The sequence below is a fragment of the Lynx rufus genome, unplaced genomic scaffold, assembly GCF_022079265.1.
Source record: "Lynx rufus isolate CCGP_SWC_20201006 ecotype Redwood Valley unplaced genomic scaffold, mLynRuf1.p SCAF_17, whole genome shotgun sequence".
Lineage (NCBI taxonomy): Eukaryota > Metazoa > Chordata > Mammalia > Carnivora > Felidae > Lynx > Lynx rufus.
In genome coordinates, this window is record NW_025814831.1 from 41,242,559 (window position 1) to 41,263,448 (window position 20,890).

General features: G+C 34.5%; 1 protein-coding gene across 1 annotated transcript in view; it reads left to right on the plus strand.

Moving 5' to 3' along the window:
• The window catches only part of CUNH14orf39 (chromosome unknown C14orf39 homolog), a 50,682-nt gene extending 42,582 nt beyond the window's left edge, over positions 1 to 8,100 (plus strand). The window contains exons 16-17 of the mRNA XM_047079912.1: positions 1,693 to 1,750; positions 7,901 to 8,100. Of these exons, the coding sequence (XP_046935868.1) occupies positions 1,693 to 1,750; positions 7,901 to 8,100 (258 nt within the window). The remainder of the gene's footprint in view (positions 1 to 1,692; positions 1,751 to 7,900) is intronic.
• The last annotated feature ends 12,790 nt before the right edge of the window (positions 8,101 to 20,890 follow it).

A 20,890-nucleotide genomic window follows, 5' to 3' on the forward strand; every position in this document is an offset into this window, starting at 1 on the left:
CTGAGTTGAAATCAGAAGTCGGACACTCAACCGACTGAGCCACCCATGTGCCCCTGTTAAAAAAATTTTTTTAAGGCAAAATGATAATGTGATATGCAATATTTGCAATAATAGTAGAAGAGATTAATATCTTTAATATATGAAGAGCTTATAGAGATTAATAAGATATATACAAGTTCTTTAGGTGAATAAATCACGGAAAAATAATTCAAGTGACTTCTAAAATCTCCAGGAAAAACAGTTTTCCTTATTGTCAAAAAATATAAATCTGTGCATAACAGTATTTATTCAAGTGTAATTTGTATTAGAAAAAAAAAACAGAGGTAACCTAAATGTCTAAATTGAAAGAATGATTGCAAACCAAGAAACAGACGCTTAACTATAGAGAACAAACTGTTAGTTACCACAGGAGAGATGGATGGGGGGATGAGTCAAATAGGTGATGGGGATTATGCAGGGTGATGAGCACCAGGTGTTGTATGTAAGTGTTGAATCACTAAATTGTACACCTGAAATTTATATTATACTGTATGTTAACTAACTAGAATTTAAGTAAAAACTTAAAAAAAAACTGTATGGTATGTCCATATAGAAGAATATTAAAATGCCATGAAAAGAATCTGGTTTTGGAAGAAGAATGACATGGGAAAATGCTCATAATGCAACATTAAGAGAAAAAAATGGGTCAGAAAACTATGTTGTCATATCTATGTCATGATCCCATTAAAAAAAAAAAAACTTTTACAGAGAAAACAGACTCTTTTGGCAGCAAAACTTGATATTTCCTATTATCCTCATATTTCCTATTTCCTATTTCCTCATATTTCCTATTACTTTTATAGGCAAGAAAACAATACCAAGAACCTGATTTGTAAAAGGCCTTCAGAGTAAAGCAAAAATTAATTAGAATTTTAGGTTATATAAGGGCGCCTGGGTGGATCAGTTGGTTAAACATCTGACTTCAGCTGAGGTCATGATCTCACAGTTCGTGGGTTTGACCCCCCACATTGGGCTCTGTGCTGACAGCTCAGAGCCTGGAGCCTGCTTCAGATTCTGTGTCTCCCTCTCTCTGTCCCTCCCCCACTCACACTCTGTCTCTCTCTCTCAAAAAAAAATAAACATTAAAAAAATTTTAGGTTATATTAATATTCCAAAGTAGGAACGATTTTTAGCACAATATATACACCTTTTAAGATTTTATCCATTGCCAGAATGAAATCAATAAGCCTTCTTTTAGGCTAAATGATAGGTTTTAAAGATAGATTTCTTTTTTAAAGTACAGTAGTATCGGGGCACCTGGGTGGCTCAGTCGGTTAAGCGTCCGACTTCAGCTCAGGTCATGATCTCGCGGTCCGTGAGTTCGAGCCCTGCGTCGGGCTCTGGGCTGATGGCTCAGAGCCTGGAGCCTGCTTCTGATTCTGTGTCTCCCTCTCTATCTGCCCCTCCCCCGTTCATGCTCTGTCTCTGTCTCAAATATAAATAAACGTTAAAAAAAATTTAAAAGAAAAACAAAAAAAATAAAGTACAGTAGTACGCTATATAGAATGTTGCCATTAAAAAAAAAGAATGTTGCCATTTTTGTCTACTCTAATTATGCTTATTAGAAAAATTAGGGTTTATATTCAAATACAAATGTCATATTTGCTGTTCTACTGACTTCATGAGTAATATTGAATGGAAATTATTTTTCAGTTTAATGAACATTATTCTACGGGAAATTTAAATCCTCTTTCATCACAACAAGAAATTGGTAAGTGATTTGAAGTTTGCTACATATAAAAACATGTTACTTTCTCCACTTTGTATTTAGTTTGTCTCTGATTTTTCTCAGCTTATTCTTTTAAAATTCTATTACTTCTGCATCACTCACTAATCATTTTTTGTAGTAATTTAGCTTCTTCTGTCACTACTCTACCAAATTCTCTAATATTACTGGTGAGTTAACAATTATCAAACATTATGGGTATTTTGTATTTATTATCATACTCAGTATCTTTGCAGCATGTGATATAGTTGACTCTTCTCATCCTTCTGAAGTTTTTGGGTTTCATCCTCTCTCTCTGGTGCTTACTTTTTATTGGATCTTCTTTCTTCTTTTATCCTATGATTAATGAATTCATTCAACATATAAATATAAACATATATGTGTATACATATAGTATATTTCATATGCAGTACTGCTTTGGCTCTGGTGATAGGATAGTGGACAAGAATGCAAAGTTCTCATAGGGTTTTTGTTCTAGTGGGAGAAACTGAAAATAGACAAACGATTATATGTCAGGTAGTGCACTAAACAACAGTAGATATTGGTAGACTCACACGTTACAACTTTTAATCTTAGATTTACTTAGCTTTATAGAAAGATACAGGATAGGAAATAACAGCATGTACAGTGTCTTTATCTCATTGAGAGGCCCACCAGCTGCCCAAATAATAAGGTTTCATTTGCCACATCACTCACATGTAAAGCTACTATGGACAAAAGGCATGGTGCATAACAGAAAATCTGCAACCTCAGTTTCCCACCAGTCTTTTAATATCATTCTAATCATAAGGTCCAAGGACTGCATCCTAACTCACAGCTCATCTAATTCAGGTGCAGTCTCACACTAAACAAGGAAGACACAGCATTTACTTTAATTCCATATTTTTTAAGAAAATAGACCTATGAGAATTCCAACTTCAAGGTCATTCTTCCAGGTGGGCTTGGATCAATTCAGGCTTGATGTTTGCTTTTTACTTACTGTGGATGATCAGTATTATGAAGAAAAGTAAACGGAATAAGGGAAATAGGGAGTATTTGGATTGGGCAGTTGGTTACTCTGTTACAAGGGAGTCAGGGAAGGCATCACTAAAAGGCAGCCATTGAGCAAAAACCTGAAGGAGGTGCCAGGTACAAGCTATGTGGTTGAGTGTTCTAGGTAGAGGGTGCAAAGGTCTTGAGATGAGAGCATACTCAGTATGTGTGTTGAATAGTGGGTAAATTGGTATGATTGGAATCAAATAAGGCGTGAGAAACTGGTAGGAAATTAAATCAGAGAGGTTGGAGGGAGAGCAAACCATATGGGGCCCTAAGACAATTAAGGACTTTGGGTTTTTTTCCTAATGAGGTGAGCAGTTTATTGGAAAGTTTTGAGCAAAGGACTGAAATGATTTAATAGGTTTTAAGAGCATTATTTGGCTACTGTATGGAGAATGGACTATATGGAAACAAGGGTGAAACCAGGGAGATTTATTAGGAAGTAATTAAAATACTACAGGTGAAAATTAATGGTGGCAAGGATAGTGGTAGTGGAAGTGGTGAGAAGAGGTTGGATTTGGTCATTAAGCTTTCTGAAGGTAGAGTTGTAAGGATTTGCTAATGGACAGGACGTAAGGATTAAGAGATAGAAATAAGGATGATACAAAGAAGATTTTGATGAATAAGAATGGAACTGCCACTTATTGAAATATGGAAGGCCATGTGTTAGAGACCAACAGGAGCTGGGAGTTTAGTTTTGGAAGTGTTATCAACTGAAAAGCCTCTGTTAGATAGCTAAGTAAAAGTAAAGTAAGAAATTGTATATATGAATTTGGAATTCAGCAAGGTGAAGACATAAATTTTGAAATTGTCATAAATGACATTTAATGCTATGAGACCAGAATGAATATACCAATTGTAGACATTCTTTTAATTAAACCTTATTTAATAAAATTAGAATGTTAATATTCTCTCCTTTGACATTCTTATTCATTTGACACTCATTCACTTCAGCACTTTCAAATATTATAATACAGGTGATGACCAAATTTCTATGTTCCCTCCCTGACTTCTCCTAAACTTTAGGACCTTATGTTTTTAGTCTTTTTTTTCCCCCAGTTTGTTAATATAATTGACATACATCACTGTACAAATTTAAGATGTACTGCATAATGGTTTGACTTACAGACGTTTTAAAATTATTACTGTAATAAGTTTAGTGAGTATCCAGCATCCCATATAGATATAATAAAAAGAAAAAGCAAAAAATTTTTTCTTTGTGATGAGAACTCTTAGGATTTACTCTCTTAATATATTTCCTATATATCATACAGCAGTGTTAACTATAGTCATCATGTTTTAGTTACTTCCATAGTACTTATTTATCTTAGAACTGGAAGTTTGTATCTTTTGACCACCTTCCTCCAAATTCCCCTCCCCCTCCTCCCACCTCTGGTAATCACAAATCTGAATTTTTTTTCTATGGGTTTCCCTTCCCTTTCCTTCAGTTCCACATGTAAGTGAAATCATACATCATTTGTCTTTCTCTGTCTGACTTACTTCAATTAGTATAATGCCCTTAAGGTCCATCAGTGTTGTTTTAAATGGCAAGATGTCCTTGTTTTTTTATGGCTTAATATTCCATTGTGTGTGTGTGTGTGTGTGTGTGTGTGTGTGTGTGTGTGTATCTGTCTATCTATCTATCTATGTATACATAGATAGATATACACCTCACAACTGTTTTATCCATTCATTAGCTGATGGACACTTAAGTTGTTTCTATGTCTTAGCTATTATAAATTATGCTGCTATGAACATGGAGGTACACTAATCTTTTTGAGTCAATGTTTTCATTTCCTTTGGATATATTCCCAGAGTAGAATTGCTGGGTTATATGGTTGTTCTATTTTTAACTTTCTAAGAATCCTCCATACTGTTTTCCGTAGTGGCTATATCAGTTTACAATCCTACCAATGGTGTACAAGTGTTCCCTTTTCTGTACATCCTTGCCAGTATTTGTTATCTCTTGTCTTTTTGATGATGAGCATTCTAACAGGTATGAGATGAATTCTCATTGTGGTTTTGATTTGCATTTCACTAATGACTAGTGATGTTGAGCATCCTTTCATATGCCCGTTGGCCACCATAGTACCTGTTGGCCTTTTGGAAAAATGTCTATCCAGGTCATTTGCCTATTTTTAATTGGATTATTTGTTTTTTTGCTACTGATTTGTATGGGGTCTTTATGTATTTTGGATATTAATCCCCCTTATCACATACATGATTTGCAAATATTTTTCCTATTCCATAGGTTGTCTTTTAACTTTCACTTTGTTGTTTCTTTTGCTGTGCAGAAGCTTTTTAATTTGATGTAGTTACACTTGTCTGTTTTTTATTTTATTGGTTATGCTGTAGGTATCATACCCAAAAAGTCAAGACAGTGGCAAGGAGCTTTGTTCCTATGTTTTCTTTTAGGACATTCATGGTTTTAGGTCTTACATTTAAGTCTTTAATCCATTTCACGTTAATTTTTGTGAATGGTATAGGGATCTAGTTTCATCCTTTTTACATGTTAGTATCCCAATTTTCTCAGCACTATTTATTGAAGAGACTGTCTTTTCTCTGTCCTTAACTCCCTTGTCAAATATTAGTTGACTGTATATGCAAGCCCTGTTCTGTTGATCTGCTTGTTTTTGTGCCAGTGCCATATTGTTTTGATTAATATTAGCTTTGTAGTTTAATTGAAACCAGGAAGTATAATGCCTCCCATTTTGTTCTTCTTTTGCAGGATTGTTTGGCTTTTGGGAGTTTTTTGTGGTTGTGTATAAATTTGGGGAGGGTTTTTTCTAATTCTATAAAAAATGCCATTGGAATCTTGGTAGGGATTGCATTGAATCTATAGATGGCTTTCAGTGGTATTGATATTTTAACAATATTAATTCTTCCAATCTATGAACACAGGGTACTTTTCTGTATATTTGTATCTTCTATAATTTCTTTCATCAGTGTCTTGTAGTTTTCAGAGTAGAGATCTTTCACCATTCTTGGTTAAGTTTATTCCTAATATTTTATTCTGTACAATATTTGCAATATTACTCTATTGTAAAGAGGATTATTTTTTAAAATTTCTTTTTCAGATTATTGTTAGCGTATAGAAATGTTACTGATTTTTGTGTATTAATTTTGTATCCTGCAACTTTGCTGAATTCATTGATTAGATCTAACAGTTTTTTTGGTAGAGTCTCTAGGATTTTCTACATATAAAATCACATTATTTTCCCTAGTTAATATCTTTAGTGGCTCCCCATGGAGTATCAAATTATGCTCCTGTTTTTCTAACCTTGCTCCAACATACCTTTTAAGCCTTTTCTCTTATAAGAATAATGTATGCTTTTGGCCAAACTAAAAAATTCACTGCATCCCAAATATGCCTGTACTTTCTTACCCATTTTTTTCTTCCTGAAATCCTCAATTTCTAATTCTTTCTAACTATCTGTTAAAAACCAAGTTCCATAAATCCTTTTGTCTTCAGCCTTTCATTCCAAAAAAACGTCTCCTTCACTTTTCTGAATGTTTCTTTTTTATTTACTTTTTGAATATTCTACTCTCTGTTATTATTTATGAATATATATAAAATCTCTCCTAATCACAGGTCTTTGAGGACAGGGGTTCTGTTTTACTCACCTTTGAATTGTCCACAGCACCTTGCACAGTAATCTACTATTTTATTTATAATGAACATGGGAGTTTTATGAAGACTTCATATGAACTTCTTTTCTTCTGAAATTAAATGTAAACATCAAATTCATTTATTCAAAGGCAGATTTAAGCTTTTAGTTCTTTCTGAATCTATAGCTATATTAGAGCTACTTTCCTTTATTTTAGTATTATGGATGTACACTGAAGTCAGTGGAAAAATGGAGAGAGGAAGAACTCAAGTATATGGTAATCAGTCAGTCCATCTGTCTATCTAACCATCCCTCCATCTGTCTCTTCTACTTCTGGTTGGTTCACCTTTATTTAGAATGAAATAATTGAGATGTTTAAAGATATATGAAACTTCAAAGTGCCACAAAATAAATTATTTTGCTTAATGTACTAATTGAATTGTTTCTCTATGGAAGAAATACAGGTGCTTTAAAAGACTTGCTTCAAATAAGGTTTTAGATTACTGTGCATTTTATGTTGTTTAGTAATAATTAAGAATTCTAATTAAGATATTTAAAATATTTTTATTTTTATAGTCTTACATAATATAATGAATGAGAAACAATATTTTTCCTTAGGGGCAATTCTTAGAGTCGTTAAAATTATTTATGTAAAGTTGATTTCAAAAATTCCTTTTGAAGTGCTTGCTTCGGCAGCACATATACAAAAATTCCTTTCGAAACTATAGAAGCTTTTTCACTGTTCTGTCCATTTCACTGTTCTGTCCATTTCCTTCGGTACTACAAACAATACATTGTAGTAACTCATCAATAATAGTTGAGTAAATTTGACTTCTGCAGTTATCTCTCAGACCCAGCATTTCTTTCTCCATTCCCTTTGCTATGACTGTAAGACCAAGCTTTCATCATCCCTTTCCTGTTATTCTGACTTCTAAATGCTCTACTATTTCAACCTTTCTACACATTCTTTCCTTAGTAATCCTTATAAAGCAGTTCAAATCCTGTCATAGCTCCACTTGAAAACTTTTAATGGCTTCCTCTTACATATCAAATAAAGTCCAGATTCTGTAGTTGGACATTCAGCAGTCTTTCCAAGCTCATCTTCATTAATACCCTTTTAATGACTTATTTCTTAGTTCTCCTGACGAGCTGAATTGATTTCTGTTATCCTTATACTTCTTATGCATGCCTGTTTCTGTGCCTCTGTGGTATTCTCTCCATTTGAGGTGCTTTACCCTTTTTTCTACCATATATACTGGCCCTTTTTATACTTGTGTTCAAATTACTCGAAAATAGAGTTTAAGTTTGAATCTATTTGTTTTTTCATAGTACAAAGGACAACTCTTTGCCCATAGGAGGAATATAGTTAAGTATCTGCTTAATAAGCAATAAGATGTTACCCTACTCATTGTCTGCAGCATACTGTAACTTAGTAGGTTATGCAAATTATGTAGCATGAATAGCATGATATTATAATATTTACCTTCCTCAGGAAACTTATTTGGGAAACCAGAAGGAGAAGATGCCTTTACATTTTCTTTTTCATCAGACTCTTCAACTCATACATTTGGAACTGGAAAAGATGATTTTAGTTTTCCATTTTCATTTGAACAGGATCAAAACTCAACACCTTCTTCTGTAAAAGGTTTTTCATCTTCCTCACAAAATACAACACAATTTACCTTTTTTTGAACTAATTACTAATTTCTTGAATTATTTAACTGCTCTGTAACCATCTAGGGCATAAATTTACATTATTACTTTAAAAATGAAGACTACTTTATTTTGTTGGTTAAAGCAATAATAGGTTAGCATAGTTACATTATTTGATTATATATTTAAATATTGATGGAAATTAAGCCTATGTCATCTAATTTTATTTTATTTGCAGCATTTGCTATCATTATTTTGGTTTTGATTTTGCAAGCCATATTTAGGCAGAATTAATAGAATTTGATACTTTTCCATTAATATTTACTATAAATATTAAACCTGCTTCTCCCCAGAACCTAAGTTTCATTCTTGTAGTAATTTAGGTGCTTTGATAAGAATGAAAACTTCAGGCCATCAGAAGATGGCAGTAACTATGCAGAATTAATGCTGAGGTATACTTTGTACCTTAGCTACTAAAAAATGCTCTTAAAATTACTGTGCTTCACTATAAAGAGTGGTGGTACTTCAAAAAAAAGTGTGGTACATCAGTGATAATCTCACATAATTTATTTTATTGATAGTGAATTAAATCTGTTATTTTTTTGAATACAACAAATAATAAAATTCTAATTTTATCAGTTATTCTAATATCTTTAATGGAAAGAAATTAATGTGAAGGGCTAGAGTAATTTCTGAGAATTAGATTGTTGTATTAATGATGATACTGTTATATTTTTTGCTTAAACTTTTTTGAAAAACATTTAAAATTTTGTTTTCTGTCTCTAACAAAAAAACTCACCTTTATGTTTTATATGCAGTATTTGCTTGTCAATTATATAGATAAATGAAGATATTTAAAATTTGATGAAATTATATAAGCATAATGTTCAATGTCTTTGTATTTTGTAAATTAGTTATATAGAGTTATTGAGTAATAAAAAGTCTGACTCCATATTTTGGTGTGTGAATGCTCACAAGCTTTAAGCTTCACCGCACTTTCTTCCCCTTCTGCCCCATATCTGATCAATCTGGTAAGAAAGCCCAGGTTCCCACCTTTGGCACTAGTGGGAAGTTCAAACCATGTATAGGAACTCTTGTTTTGGCCCCATCCCACACCACCTTAAAAACCCACAGTCAGTGTCTGATCTCTCTGATGTCTCTGATCTCTCAAGCCATTTTCAGAGAACTAGATAGGCCTGGCCTGCTTTCTCCAGAAAACATCATTATGTGAGTAATAAACCTTTTCATACCCTACTGGGGTGTGTGTGATATCATCAGTCTCAAATACAAAGCATATTTGGAGTGAGAGTCTTTCTTGTTTCTTCAGGGTGTCCACAACACATGACAATTGTATGAAATTAAGCTTTCCCAAAGACTTTTAGAAGTCAGAGAAATGATTTAGCTAATGACAGAAAGAATTTAAGAAAACTTTGGACTGTGTGTTTTTTTTTTAAATTTTTTTTTTCAACATTTATTTATTTTTGGGACAGAGAGAGACAGAGCATGAACGGGGGAGGGGCAGAGAGAGAGGGAGACACAGAATCGGAAACAGGCTCCAGGCTCTGAGCCATCAGCCCAGAGCTCGACGCGGGGCTCGAACTCACGGACCGCGAGATCGTGACCTGGCTGAAGTCGGATGCTTAACCGACTGCGCCACCCAGGCGCCCCTGGACTGTGTGTTTTTAAAATTCATTCATTTATTTATTTATTTATTTAAAGTATGATAATAGGTCAGTGGTACATTTATTTTTTTAAAGGTTTTGATATTTATTTATTTATATATATTTTTTCAATATATGAAATTTATTGTCAAATTGGTTTCCATACAACACCCAGTGCTCATCCCAAAAGGTGCCCTCCTCAATACCCATCACCCACCCTCCCCTCCCTCCCACCCCCCATCAGCCCTCAGTTTGTTCTCAGTTTTTAAGAGTCTCTTATGCTTTGGCTCTCTCCCACTCTAACCTCTTTTTTTTTTTCCTTCCCCTCCCCCATGGGTTTCTGTTAAGTTTCTCAGGATCCACATAAGAGTGAAACCATATGGTATCTGTCTTTCTCTGTATGGCTTATTTCACTTAGCATCATACTCTCCAGTTCCATCCACGTTGCTACAAAAGGCCATATTTCATTCTTTCTCATTGCCACATAGTATTCCATTGTGTATATAAACCACAATTTCTTTATCCATTCATCAGTTGATGGACATTGAGGCTCTTTCCATAATTTGCCTATTGTTGAAAGTGCTGTATGGAATACTACGTGGCAATGAGAAAGAATGAAATATGTCCACTTGTAGCAACGTGGATGGAACTGCTGGAGAGTGTTATGCTAAGTGAAATAAGTCATACAGAGAAAGACAGATACCATATGTTTTCACTCTTATGTAGATCCTGAGAAACTTAACAGAAGACCATGGGGGAGGGGAAGGGAAAAAAAAGTTAGAGAGGGAGGGAGCCCAATCATAAGAGACTCTTAAAAACTGAGAATAAACAGGGTTGACGGGGGGTGGGAGGGAGGGGAAAGTGATGGGCATTGAGGAGGGCACAAGCTTTAAGTGATGGGCATTGAGGAGGGCACCTGTTGGGATGAGCATTGGGTGTTGTATGGAAACCAATTTGACAATAAATTTAATAATTAAAAAAAAAGAGTGCGAGCGGGTGCACACACATGAGGGGCAGAGAGAGAGGGAGACTGAAGATCTGAAGTGGGCTCTGCGCTGACAGTAGAGAGCCCAATGCAGGGCTGGAACTCATGAACCAAGAGATCATGACCTGAGCTGAAGTCATAGGTTGAACCAACTGAGACACCCAGGTGTCCCCAAAAATTACAATTTTTTAAATAAAGTTTTTCTGATCTTTTGAAGGAATGAATGAACAAGCAATGTATAAACCTGGCTGGCATGTTGATGCTTTCCCTTTGAATTTCAATTGCTCCATATAACTTGCCTTAGAGGCTGAATGGCTCATTTAGAAACATTCCCATTGCTTGCTTTTATAGTTTGCTCTTGATTTCTCCAAAGCTGACACAAGTCACATACAATCAAATCTACATCCCTGGTGGACAGGCCTGTCCTAATATTCTCTGACTCACACCCAGGTTGTTTGCAGCTCAGCAGTTCTGCTTCTAAATACATCACTTTGTATTCTAATACTAACATCTTGCTGAGAATTTGTCTCTTAAAACATCATTTCTTTAATAGTATACCTTTTTTTGATTTGAGGTGAATATGATATTCTTTTTAGAACTTTAAACTACCCTACTTTTTAGAAAGTAATTTTTCCAAAGTATCAGCTCACCTTATAATTTTTTTTTTTTTGGTGTGTTTTAGGACGTATTTTTTTTCATGAGTATTTGTAGCTCCAGATTGATGAATCACAAGAGAGTGTAACAGCAGAAGGATGATGGATAGAGTATTGAATAGTAAAGAGTGTGGGCCCTGGTGTTACTGTCTGGGTTTAAACATTGAAAGATTGATGCTGAAGTTTGACTCTTCCAGTTATTTTTCCTCTTTGCTTCAGTTTCCTCATTTTAAAATTGGGGTTGATCACCCTACCTATTAAAGAGGATCTTTGGGAGTATTAAAGTGTTTGACCTGGCACTTAGCTCATGGTGAGTGCTTGATGAATGGTGGTCTTACTTGTTTTAGAGACAGATGATAGAGATTTTCATGCAAAGCATAAGGTAATTTAATGTTCAGATTTTTAAAAATATATTAAGATATGCTACATATATCAAATGATAGGGACAGAAGTTTTTTTAATCTTTATTTATTTTTGAGAGAGAGCATGAGCGGGAGAGGGGCAGAGAGAGAGACACACGCACACAATCTGAAGCAGGCTCCAGGCTCCGAGCTGCCAGTACAGAGTCCGATGCCGGGCTTGTACTCACAAACTGCGAGATCATGACCTGAACCAAAGTCAGATGCTCAACCAACTGAGCCACCCATGTGCCCTGAGACAAAAGATATTTTAAAGTAACTTTTAAAGTCTTTTCAATGGTAAAGCAAGTATTCAGTAGGAAGGCATTTTATATTAATTCAGTTATACCATGGTTCAAATTGGTCTGAAAAATAACTACTTGCAAAAGTTATGCCTGTTTTTTCTAGCCAAGGAAGAAATAATTTTGTCTTCCAATGCATCTTGAAGGGGAAACATTAAAATATGTTAAAATATTACTCATTAGTCTCATTTTTATTCTTTTGCCCAACTTTATGATTAATTGATGCCTTCTGATCATATAAAAATATTTGAATTATACATTGAGGTTTTTTTGTAACTAGTAATATTCCACATCTGTTGAATTAGTCTTTCACTTTCTTACCTTCTGTACTTAATGGGTATAAAAATAAAAAGATCTCAAAAGTAAAGATGTGCCTAACCTAATAATAATTAAGAAATACTTGTTAAGGCCTACCAGGTGGGAATGATAGGCAGTATACAAAACTTGCATAAATATTTAAAATGTTCTCAGGGCACCTGGGTGGCTCTGTCAGTTAAGCCTCTGACTGTTGATTTCGGCTCAGGTCATGATCTCATGGTTTGTGGGATTGAGCCCTCTGTCATGACCCGATCATGACCTGAGCCCAAGTTGGACACTTAATGGACTGAGCCACCCAGGCGCCCCTATTACTTTTTCTTTAGAGAATGGACATGAAAAAATTATCTCAGAAAAATTATTTGCAATCTGAAATTCAAATGGCAACCCAAAATCTAATAATTGTCTTTTCTTTAAAATACCTTGAACAAAAGTTATTTTACATCTTATTTGACATTAAATGGCATATTAGACTCCTCAGATGTAAGCAACGGATACCCAACTCATACAGCTTAAACACAAAAGAAACCACAGATTTGGCTTCAGATCTGATTAGAACCATAGGCTTTGTTACACCAGTATACTCACTGATTCATGTCACTTTCTCAAACAAGCCTTCCCTTCCTCCCATAGACTGTGAGGATACCTCTCATAACATTCTGCCTACTTCCTTCATATAACATTACAACTTCAATTACAGAAGTGATTATGTATATACTTTAATGTTGTATCTGCCACTAGATTTTAGGTTCCAGAAGGTAAGAGATCAAGTCTCTGATGTTCACTACTGTCTCCAAAACACCTAGTACAGGATTTTTCACATTATAAAACTATATAAATTTTTGTAGAATAAATGTATAAAATTCTTTTTGAAAAATACTGGAATTTATAGTCAGTAAAACCTAAGGAAATAGGCCTCAGAAATTGTCATTAAATTAAAAAAAATTTTTTTAATGTTTACTTATTTGAGAGAGAGACAGACAGAGTGTGAGGAGGGGAGGAGCAGAGAGGGAGGGAGACACAGAATCTGAAGCAGGTTCCAGGCTCTGAGGTGTCAGCACAGAGCCTGATGTGGGGCTTGAACTCACAAACTGCAAGATCATGACCTTAGTGAAAGTTGGACGCTTAACCAACTGAGCCACCCAGGCACCCCTAAATTTTTTATTGAATACTGAAGCAGCCTCTTCTACCCCATATAAAAAGAAAAACTGTATGCAGTGAGTCTTTTTCTATACTAGGAGAAAAGTTACTCCTTTCTGGAAAGTACAGGTGGCCTAAAACAGAACAAGAATTATATAAAATACACTGATGGGCTAGCTCTCTTGATGTATATACCACTTGCCATTTTACTTATAAGATTTTTCACCTATCCATATACACAGCTGCATATGGATATCTGGTTTAGATAACAAGGAAGAATACAAAAAATGCTGTATAAAAGGAATAATTCTTTTATTTACACAGTTTAACATGCCTCATGATCTGTTTCTTCCTGATTGTAAAACCAAGACCAATCTAGAATAACTATTTGAATTTCATGGGACCTTATATGTATTTTACATTAGTTCTTAAAGGAAATGGCATTTCAGAATTAAGATCATCAGAGACTAAGCATGGTGGCTAGATCAATGGTAAGTACTGACATAGTGTAAAATTATTTGTATTCCTGGTTTTTGTCATTTATTGCTCCTTGTTAGTTATGATGATTACTTTGACAAGGGAATGCTGAAGGCTTAGCAATTTTTTCCAGGACTTCAAATATAGTTACCTTTTATTTGCACTATCAGTATATGAGAGATGACATTTGATGGTCAATGCTTACCACATCTTTATAATCTAAGAAATTAAATTGAATGCAAATGTATGTATTTTTATTATAATGTTAATAAGCATGGATTTATAAACCACTAATAAGAATCCTATCAAATTATAGTATCTCCAAGTTCTACATTGTAAACACATAAGAAAAATAATACAAAATGTGTCCAGATTTACTTTTATAAGTAAGTGGTTCAAATGTGTCATTATTTTTATTTTTTCTATTATAAGTCAACTATGAGGACTGCTATAGGGCAGGTTATTTTAGAAGACGGTGGGTCAGAAATTACCAAGGAATTGGAAGTAAAATTTTTATGTGTATATTCAGATTAACATAGTATCTATTGAAGAAACTGATATTAAATTTAGTAAATGTTAATCTGGTAGCTTGAGAAATGCCTAATCATTGTTTTCTAAAATGAACTATCAACTCTTGAGGCACCTGGGTGGCTCAGTTGGCTGAGCGTCCTCCTCTTGATTTTGGCCGAGGTCATGATCTCATGGTGGTGAGATCAAGCCCCATGTCACTGTCCATGCTGGGTGTGGAGCCTGCTTGGGATTCTCTCTCTCCCTCTCTGCCCCTCTCCTCTGCTTGTGTGCTCTCTCTCAAAACAACAAACAAACAAATTAATTATTTAATTAAAATGAACTATCAACTCTAATTTTTGCATGAAAAAATAGTATTGTATCCTTTGCTATATCTCATCTGTTTTATATACATATTTAATGTTTGTTTATTTTTGAGAGAGAGAGAGAGGGGGAGAGAGAGAGAGAGAGAGAGAGAGGGAGAGAGAGAGAGAGAGCATGAGTGGGGGAGGGGTAGAGAGAGGGAGACACAGAATCCAAAGTAGGTTCCAGGCTCTGAGCTGTCAGCACAAAGCCTGACACAGGGCTCGAACCCATGAACCATGAGATCATGACCTGAGCCAAAGTTGAATGCTTAAATGACTGAGCCACCCATGTGCCCCTCATCTCACTGTTTTATATTAAGATATATATACTTGTTAAATTTAATATATATATTATAATAATATATATATTATATAAATATATAATTACACTGACATGTGTATATAATATAAATGTATTAATATCTATGATACAATAATATACTTGAAATATGGATATTAAATTAGTTGTAGTATTATGTAGGACATGCGATTAGCTTACCTACGGAAAAAGGGAGAGCTTAAATTTTATGTACTACACTTTCCTCTTTAATTTCCTCTTGTTTTGAGAAGAATATCTAGAAATAGTCTTCCTACTTCCCCTTTATCCTTTATGTATCTATCTTAATTTTTTTTTTTTTTTAGAGAGAGAGTGCAAATGGAGGAGAGGGGCAAAGAGGGAAAAAGAATCTTAAGCAGGCTCCACACCTACCACGGAGCCCAGTGCAGGGTTTGATTTATTTTAAATTTTTTTGTAAGCAATAGAAACTGACTCTTACTAAGTTAAGCCAAAACAAAAGGTGCGGTGGGGAATGAGGATTTATTGGAAGGATGGGAATAGCCTATGAAATAGAAGCAAAAGCTGAACAATTGAGCCTTAGGAAGGCTAGGAACTGGAGAAATTCTGGGGATATAGGTCTCTTCAAGCTTCTGCCAATGGAGTGAGTGAGCTCTAGTCATGTCTCCATCTTATATCACTCTGCTCAAGATTAAAATTTCCAGGAAAGCCTAATTGGCGTAATCTAGGTTATGTGATCACTTCCTGGTATCTTGATGGATGGTTCCACCAAGACTGTATGGAGTCAGGGGAAGTAGTTTCTAAAAGGAAAATTAGATTCCTATTCTGAAAGGAGGGAAGATAGATGATAGATAAACAAAAACATCACATGTCCATGACAATGCAGTACACATACATTCTTGCTAGTAGAAACTTTTCTCAAACGGACAGCAAGCATTTTGTCCTTGTCAGAATTCACTCATTTATTTAATAAGTATTCAACATGTACTGTATGCTAGGTCATACAACATGTAGGGAATCCCAGAATAAACAGTTAAAAATTGGTTTCTATATGATATAAGAAGTACAAAAAAAAATTCCTCTGGAAAACTAAGGAAAGAAGAGGTGTAATGAACAGTCCTTCCTCTACATTCTGTCATCTTTCCTTCAGCCCCATGTTAACTTGAGTTCCCGGATAGCTGTTGCTGATAAAACATAAGACATAAGCTTCAGTTATGCCTAGCTTGTCCAGAAGTAGCAAACTGCAGGTCTAAGGTCTTGTTAATCTTGCACAATGTTATAAATAATGGCTGACATTAAAAGTTAGGACACAGGAGTTATGACTAAATGCAACATGGGATCTGGATTGGGTCCTGTTTCAGAAAAAAAATATTAGGGGGACAATTGGTGAAATTTGAAGAAGGTATGCACATGAGTTAATAATATATCAATGCTAATATTCTGGTTTTAATAATTGTGCTGTGGCTATATAAGATACTAGCATGGATGTAAGTCTAAAATTATTTTTAATAAAAGGGGTATTAATGAAACTTAATTTCTAGCTTCTTTTAAAAACTGGGAAGATCTGTCAAGTTTTTTATTTTATTTTATTTTATTCTTTTAATTTACATCCAAGTTAGTTAGCATATAGTGCAACAATGATTTCAGTGGTAGATTCCTTTTTTTTTCTCAATATATGAAATTTATTGTCAAATTGGTTTTCATACAACACCCACCTCCCACCCCCCATCAACCCTCAGTTTGTTCTCAGTTTTTAAGAGTCTCTTATGTTTTGGCTCTCTCCCACTCTAACCTCTTTTTTTTTTTCCTACCCCTCCCCCATGGGTTTCTGTTAAGTTTCTCAGGATCCACATAAGAGTGAAAACATATGGTATCTGTCTTTCTCTGTATGGCTTATTTCACTTAGCATAACACTCTCCAGTTCCATCCACATTGCTACAAAGGGCCATATTTCATTCTTTCTCATTGCCACGTAGTAGTCCATTGTGTATATAAACCTCAGTGGTAGATTCCTTAATTCCCCTTACCCATTTAGCCCATCCCCCCTCCCACAATCCCTCCAGTAACCCTCTGTTTGTTCTCCATGTTTAAGAGTCTCTTATGTTTGTCCCCCTCCCTGTTTTTATATTATTTTTGCTTCCCTTCCCTTATGTTAATCTGTTCTGTGTCTTAAAGGCCTCATGAGTGAAGTCATATGATATTTGTCTTTCTCTGACTAATTTCGCTTAGCATAATACCTTCTAGTTCCATCCATGTAGTTGCAAATGGCAAGATTTTTTCATTCTTTCTGATTGCCAAGTAACACTCCATTGTGTGTGTGTGTGTGTGTGTGTGTGTGTGTGTATATATATATATATATATATATATATATATATATATATATACCACATCTTCTTTATCCATTCATCCATCAAGGGACATTTGGGCTCTTTCCGTACTTTGGCTATTGTTGATAGTGCTGCTATAAACATTGGGGTACATGTGTTCCTTCGAAACAGCATACCTGTATCCCTTGGATAAATACCTAGTAGTGCAATTGCTGGGTCATAGGATAGTTCTATTTTTAATTTTTTGAGGAACCTCCATACTGTTTTCCAGAGTGGCTGCACCAGTTTGCATTCCCACCAGCAGTGCAAAAGAGATCCTCTTTCTCCGCATTCTCACCAACATCTGTTGTTGCCTGAGTTGTTAATGTTAGCCATTTTGACAGGTGTGAGGTGGTATCTCATTGTGGTTTTGATTTGTATTTCCCTGATGATGAGTGATGTTGAGCATTTTTTTAATGTGTCAGTTGGTCATCTGGATGTCTTCTTTGGAGAAGTGTCTATTAATGTCTTTTGCCCATTTCTTCACTGGATTATTTGTTTTTTGGGTGTTCAGTTTGATAAGTTCTTTATGGATTTTGGATACTAACCTTTTGTCTGATATGCCCTTTGCAAATATCTTCTCCCATTCTGTTGGTTGCCTTTTAGTCTTGCTGATTGTTTATTTTGATGAGGTCCCAATAGTTCATTTTTGCTTTTGTTTCCCTTGCCTCTGGAGATGTGTTGAGTAAGAAGTTGCTGCAGCCAAGATCAAAGAGGTTTTTGCCTGCTTTCTCTTTGAGGATTCTGGTGGCTTCCTGTCTTACATTTAGGTCTTTCATCATTTTGAGTTTATTTTTGTGTATGGTGTAAGATAATGGTCCAGGTTCATTTTTCTGCATGTCGCTGTCCAGTTTTCCCAGCACCACTTGCTGAAGAGATTGTCTTTATTCCATTGGATATTCTTTCCTGCTTTGTCAAAGATTAGTTGGCCATACGTTTGTGGATCCATTTCTGGGTTCTCTATTCTGTTCCATTGATCTGAGTGTCTTGTTTTTGTGCCACTGTAAAGATTATTTTGATGGAATGAATGATTTTCTAAAAGAAAAATAATTAAAACTGACTCAAGAAGAAAAACAATCATGTAACAAGTTGAAAAGTTTATTAAAATTAGCCTCTATAAAAAAATGTACCAGCCCTTAAAGGTTTTAATGGTTGTTACTATCAAACTATCAAAAACAGATAACTCATATGCTTTTAAAAATATTTCTGAGCACAGAAAAAATATGGAACATCTCAGTTCATTTTAATAACTGATGTCAAAATCTGGCAATAATTACACACAAAAGAAAATTATACATGATTTATGAACTAATTTGGAATAACTTCTGAATAAAATACTAACAAATTAAGTCCAGAAATATATTAAACAGTCCCCACAAAAGTTTATTTTGTGAAATGCAATGATGGTTTAATATTAAACCTATTCAGATGATTTATTATATTAATAAGTAAAAGGAATAAGAAATGTATATTGATAGATGTTGAAAAGACACTACTTAAAGTTCAGCATTGTTTCCTGATAAGATGCACACATACACCATCTCCAAAAAACCCCAAAAAACGATCTCAAACTTGTAATGAACATTGTGCTTAATGTAAACCTTAGAGGTATTAAGCAAAATAAGGATGAGTGAGAAAACTGGTATTCTTTAATATTATTTTGGAAGCTAAAGTTTCAAACTAATCAAAGAAGAAAAAATAAAAGAAATTAACATATGAACTAAAAGGTAGAATCCAAAATTTTATTTTCAACTTATATGATTGTTTACCCAAGAAAATCAATAGAAAACCTATTAGAATTAATAAGGAATTTTAGCATGGGAGCCATATATAAATAAAAATATAAAAATCTGTATCTTTTATATGCCATCAGTAATCTGTTAGAAAACATAATGAGAAAAAGTACTACCAGTCAGACATACCATTTTACATAAATGTGTAATTTTTATTACATACTTTTTAATGTAGTCTTTTTTTCTTTTTCCTTTTTTCTTTGCTCTTTTTTTTTCCCCTGTTCTACCATACTGATGTTCCCAAAACCTTTTTCTCCCCAGGTAACCCACATCAACAACCTGAGATGTATCTTTCTGTCTTTTTTCTATGCTCATGTTATCATAAAAAAGTATATAAGCTCACGTGCATACATACATATATTCACAAACACATAGGATTTTTTGTCATTATTTATTAAAAGGTGATTATATTACACATATTTTTCTTCATTTTGTTTTCTAACTCAACTTTGTTAAAATTCAAATCCACTGGTGTAGCACTAATTCATTTTTTAATAGATGTGTAATATTATATGTCATTATTCTACCACTACCAAATTCATGGGTAGTCCCTTGTTTCTGGGTTTTGCCACTAAGAACAAATTCAATAAGTGGTTATATGTTTTTTATGCCCTGATGGATTTATTTCTATGGGAAAAATTCTCAGGCCTGAAATTCATGGGACTATTAATCCCATTATGAGAGATATTGGTCTGTAGTTTTTTGTTTCTTTTTTTGTGCTTGGTCTGACTTTGGTTATCAGTGTAATAGCAGCCTTATAAAATGAATTGGTAGGTGTTTCCTCCTCTTCTATTTTCTGGAACATATTGTGTACAATGGGTGTTAACTCTTTAAAAGTTTTATAGAATTTTCCAGTGTGTCTTTCTGGGCCTGATGATTTCTTTGGGGGAAGCTTTTTAATTACAAACTAAATTTCCTTAATCATCCTAGGACTTAATTGAGGTTTTCTACTTCATCTTCGTTGAATTCTGGTAGTTTGTGATTTTTGAGGAATTGGTTTTTGAACTTATGAGCATAAATTGTTCATAGTTGTGATGGTTAATTTTATGTGTCAACTTGGCTGGGCCTCAGTGCCTAGATATTTGGCCAAACATTATTCTGGATGTTTCTGTGAGGGTGTTTTTCGATGAGATTAACATTTAAATTGATGGACTTCTAGTAAAGCAGATTGCCCTCCATAATGTGAGTGTGCTTCATCCAATCAGTTAAAGGCCTGAGTAGTACAGAGACTGACCTCCTCTGACCAAGCTACATACTGCACCAGATGGCTTCTGGACTTGGACTACATTGACTATTCCTGGGCCCCTAATCTGACTGCCTTCACACTTGAACTGCAATATTGGCTCTTTTCTGGGTTTCCAACTTGATAGCTTTAGAATTGAGCTGCAGCACTGAGCTTTTCTCTGGGTTGCCATAATCTCATGAGCCAATTCCTTAAAATAAGTCTCTTTCTATACATACACATATTACCAGTTCTGTTTCTCTGGAGAACCTGACTAGTATTTCCTCTTAATGGCAGCAGAATCTGTGGTAATGGTCTCTGTTTAATTGCTAGTATTGGTGATTTGGGTC